Below are 5,659 nucleotides of genomic sequence, written 5' to 3'. Positions count from 1 at the left end.
GCTGAATTTGTTTGCACAACTGCGCGACACGTTCCCCTTTACGTTCCTCTCTATCCGTGCCTCTCTTCGTTTGTTTGCTCTACAGTAAATTCGCGTAGTAACAATATAGTTGTGCCAATCTAACATTCAACATTTACGTTAATTAATCGTTCGCGACTGCAATTTGAAAGATCAATCAGATTATGTATCAACTAAACCTTTATAGAATATATTCTTGAGTGTCCAGTGCAATGTGATATTTAATCCTCAATGTATATTACGAAAGTATTTTCTGTGTAGGCATGTAAATGGTTTTACCGCATATAAAATGTCACTGTTTTTCCTGTTTGAAACTGTTTCGAGAACGTCAATGTTTTTTTTTACATATTCTTTTAAAAATTTTCAAAAATTTTTTTGAATGAATTTATAATTTATAATATTTGCGAGAGATTCGATGCGTGAAAATTTAATTTTGTTAATGGCAAATCTATGCATTTAAAAATTAATATTTATCAATATTTTTTAAACGAACAAACTTTTTTCTCTATCAACAGTCGTTTTTGTACAGATCTAAGAATTCATACATCATTACAGACATTTAATAATATATCAATACACGGAGGTAACTTAGTTACAAAATACATCGTAGTTTCTTTGAAATTATCCGTGGAAGTTTCAAACAAAGTATTCATTTCCAAATATAAACAATCACACATTACAAATTGTAATTTTTTTTGTAGATTACAATTATATATTTTACAATTATATCAATTAATTCATTTTATTATTTTATTTAATAATGTACAATATAAAATGTTCCAAAATTCGCGACTTGAAATACAATAGCAAGAAAATTCTCTAAAAGTTAAGTAAAAAAGTTTTTTGTAAATTTTTATTTTAAGCAATAATTTTTTAGATAATAAAGATTTAAATATAGCCAACTATGTTTAGATCATAGTTCAATGAGCGAAGGAGCTATAGCTGAAATATTGTCCCAAAAATTATAAGATTTCATTTAATTTCGTATAATTTTATCTGATTGACATATGATTTTCTTCACTACATATGAAATCATTTGGTAAAATAAACGATTTTATCTAATATTACACAATGATTTCTCGTGGTTGCATATGCAATTATCGGATAGGAATTTCATATGAATTTCGAAGACTTGTTCCATGATTACATTAATTAAGTGATTATTCCTTCGTTAATGAACGTTAATGAATACATACTTTAGCATACAAATAACATTTTTTTCACTTTCTTACTATAGTATTTTGAATATAAATTTCGCTCTCTCTCTCTAATTTCAGAATATCTTGTATGTTCTTAATAATATGCTAAATTATAATTATCTTAGAAAAAATAATTATAAAGAACAGGATAATTTTAAGACAATATTTACAAGTTGAGAAATAACTACTTCTTAGCTTTATATGTAATTTACATTTGCTTTATATTATATCGTTATATGTATAATCATTTTAGCAAGAATAGAGAAATAACTTACTCTTCTTATAGAATCACTAATTATTTTTAAAAAAATCTTCAATTATGCGACGAAAATGCATGATTAAAAAAACAGATTTTCTAAAGTATTTCCTTGACAGGAGGAAAAAGTCCCTTTTCCCTATTATAAATCAACGCATATGTTTAATAATAAATAAGTAAAATCTACAAATACATAAAACAGTATATCGTTTGCTTTATACTTCACCAATCGCACAAGCTATGGTGAATATTTGAATTCAATTTGGATTCATTCTTCATTTATTTGAAATCTTTTTATTCCAAATGTTTTTCTCGCTCTTATGTTCATTTCTATCAATATAGATTAACTTTAAAATAAGAAAATAGATAGACAGGGCACAAATAATTAAAATTAAAATAGACAAATAATAAAAGGGTTACGAGCTTAGCTAGATTGTTTGTTGCTAACAATTCAATTTAATTTTTAAAAAATAATAATAAAACACAAATAGTTTCGATTCGTTATCGGATAATAATTCTCAATGTGAACAAATAATTACAGTATAATATGTTAAAAATTGTTTCCGTCCGCTTTTTACAATTATTTCTTACGTGATGATCACAGTCGGTGTTACGATGTAGCGTTCGTCGAGTTTTTACAATATTAGATGTTTCTTCACTTTTGTGAATTTCTATAGTGACTTGTTATATTTTCCTTTTGATTTTCATTGAAATGTGAGTGTGTATAACAAGTTACTGTAGGAATTCATAAATGTGAGAAAACTAATATTGTAAAAAAATTAACAAACGCTACATCGCAATACTGACTGTGACCATCAAGATGCATAAGAAATAATTGTAAAAAGGAAACAATTTTTAACGTATTATACTGTAATCATTTGTTCACATTGAGAATGACTCGATAACTAATCAAAAAACTATTTGTTTTATTATTATTTTTTAAAGATTAAATTGTTAGCAACAAACATCTAACTAAGCTCTTTTATTATCTGTCTGTTTTAAAATTAAATTTAATTTACTTTTTATTTTTTATTTCTCAGAAGTAGAAAAAGATAAATTAAATTAAGATTAAAATTAATCTACATTGGTAGATATTAATAAAAAATAGATTTTTTCACGCACGCTTATCTTGTTATTACTCTGAACAAATAACATACGTCGTCAAATGTAGAATAGTCAGATTAGTTTTTTGGTCCAAATAAACTTTATCGTTCAGTGAAAGTTAAAATTTACTCATTTAAATTCTTTTTGTGAAATCCATTTAATACAAAATTTCTTCAAAGTTATAAAAAAAAAAGCAATAATAAATGCGAAGATACTCACATTAATCGTGAAGTGCGCCGAGTCCGTCCAAGAGGATGATTCTAGTCTGCTGTACCTTCTATTTGACTATGATTGCTGCCGGTGACGATACCATTGCTGTTTCCGGTACTGTCGTCGTTGCTACGTTGCTGGACGTTGCCTCCGTTAACAACGCGAATCGATTCATGCTGCTGGAACGTTGCCTTACCACGTGACATAACGGCGCAATGCCGGACAGTATGCTTGGAACCGCGTCCACAACCGTTGTTGTTGCTTCTCGCCATACTTAGCGTCGTAACTATGTCGAAAAAGAATTATTACAATTATTACTCTTTCAATACTATTTTTATTCAGGATTGCTCAACTCATTTTCATTTGTTCAAAAGATAAAAAAAAATATTAATTTTAAATCCTAAAATATATATACCAAGAAAATCACTTATATTGTAGCAAATCTTTTCTTTATGATAATATATCATCTTTAATCGAATTTTTTTCCTAGATAATTTTTAAAAATAATATTTAAATTGTTTTTCCATTACATTATTTTTTATAAATTTTGATTTAAAGATAAGCTCTTAAATTTCGTGACTATTAATAAACATTTTTAAATAGACATTTGTATAATAAAGGAATCAGAAATGTTTTATTGAAATCATATTATAATATGTAATCAACTGCGAATATACTAAAACTTAGGCAAATTTTAATGAATTCTTCTCATCTAGAGAATGCAATAAATGAAAATGAAAATTTTTCAGCTTGCCAAAAAGCTTCAGATGATAAAATCATTATATGTAATTTTTTAATATGATTCGCAAAACATACCTAAATATTGTAAAAACTTTGTACGAGAAAAATTTTGCTCTACAAGCATCTTTAATTTGCTGAGCTTGTCAAAAATATTAAAATGCTAAAATGTCAAAAAGTAAACAATAGAAATCAAAGAATTCTGATGAATTCTATCGCGATAATTTTCATTATATATCTATAATCCTCGAAAATGGCTCGAAAACATTGAATTAATCCAACCAGATAATTTAATACATTATAAATTAACATATATTAAAAGAAAGACAAAGTTAAAGAAAAAGGAAGACTTATGTACCTTTGACCACAACCAGGTCAAACTTCTCTGCGGTCGATGAACGTGATTTAAAAATGTGCCTAGTTGAAGACCAAAGGAATGAGCCTTCAGCAGTCTGGAGTTTTCCCTCTTGATTTTCTCATGTTGTCCCATTCGATCATGTCCGCAAGAAACTCATCGCTTAACTGCAAGACGTCGTTTTATCTATGGAGCAAGAAAAATGCTTGATAATTGCATGAATTTTCCACAGTTTACGTATTATGTAAAAAATTTAAATATTAAATAGCATTAAAATTCAATAATTTATTTGATCGTAGTATATGTGTAATGTAACAAAGATCTGTTATGTTAAAAAAAATCATTTATTTATTATGTGTATACATAGAAATTCTTAGTTTACTGCGTATATTGCCGTTCTAAATATGGAAGATCGATAACATAATAAAATGATTCTGTTAATATCATATTTAGAAATTCATGAAACCTTATTCTTGCCATTATATATTATTATTAGTACCAAAAATATTCCAATTTCCTAATATAAATGTTTTATAATATTCAAATCCTTTATATTATATTTCTTTTTTTATATAAAATTAATTCAATATTAAATTATTTTAATTAATTTTTCTGATACACAGAGGTACATTCTAATTATTACCTTCTACTAACTAATTGTTATTTGTGATAGATTAGATAATATCCACAAACTAACTTTATATTAATAACTTTATATTAATAAAAATATCCTTCTTTGTAGACGCAATATTTAATATATATTCAACCGTGTTTATACAACTTAGGATTAATTACTTTATGTTAAATATAAAATTATACTAGTACAATTTTATTACATTTTATGGCACTAATTTGATCTGATGGAACATTATTATTATATTTGTTACGTATAAATTATTAATTCCTTGCTCATCATGCAGTTCTAAATACGAAAGGTCGATAATATTATGAAATGACTCCACGTGTTCATGACACAAAGCGGTGTTCTTATTTATTGACCAGAAAGGAAGTCTTCCTCTTCTTGTCATTAACACAGGAAAAATTCGACCATATTGATGTAGATTTTACTATATATGCTTTCGTTCATAAATTCAGGAATACTCGCGTTTTTCTCGCATTTTACAAAAAATTGAGTATCTAATTGAGTACCTATTTTAATGAGGAAAATAAAGCTTTTCAAACTAATATTTAAATTTTGTCTCTATGATATTTTATTGCTAAATTATTAAAATTGAAAATTAATTTTTCAATATATTTTTTCAATGTTTTTATTTCACTTTAAAGTGAAACATTGAAAAAAATATATTGAAAGTATACTTTGATAAAATATCATCGAACAAAATTTGATAAATAAACATTTTAAAGTACACTTTCTATGCTTTAAAATGCTTTTAAAAAAAAATTGGTATGATTATTTTTCGAATTTCAAAGATATCAAATTTCTTGTGTAAAAACTTATTTTTTCAGAAATCATAAATCAATCTACTATTTAAAAGAAATTTGGAGATAACAGGGCAATAGGAATCAAGCGCAGTAATCGTTGCGCAAATATTATAATATACAGACATAACACAAAACTTTTTATTACACATGTTTCGGTTCATTTTTTAGAGACATATAAATCGCCTTTGTAAATACAATGTATACGTAATAACTACCTTGTCATAGTAACCTCCCTCCACTACACAAAAATCAACTATACATATATAATATATATAATAAGTAAGAATAAGTAATAAGTAATAATAATATATATATATATATTATATTATTATTTAT

General features: G+C 25.8%; 1 protein-coding gene across 1 annotated transcript; it reads right to left on the bottom strand.

The window, feature by feature from the left end:
* Positions 1–2,837: 2,837 nt before the first annotated feature.
* LOC105627869 lies at positions 2,838–4,015 on the bottom strand. The gene is made up of 3 exons (XM_012209144.1): positions 3,884–4,015; positions 3,604–3,688; positions 2,838–3,073 (listed from the first exon to the last, which is right to left on the bottom strand). The coding sequence occupies exons 1-3, from the start codon at positions 4,013–4,015 to the stop codon at positions 2,838–2,840; spliced, it is 453 nt and encodes a 150-aa protein (XP_012064534.1).
* Between the last annotated feature and the right edge of the window lie 1,644 nt (positions 4,016–5,659).

This window comes from Atta cephalotes, assembly GCF_000143395.1.
Source record: "Atta cephalotes unplaced genomic scaffold scaffold00010, whole genome shotgun sequence".
NCBI classification, from domain to species: domain Eukaryota; kingdom Metazoa; phylum Arthropoda; class Insecta; order Hymenoptera; family Formicidae; genus Atta; species Atta cephalotes.
The sequence above is the reverse complement of the archived record's forward strand: the minus strand, read 5'-3'. Positions and strand labels throughout refer to the sequence as shown.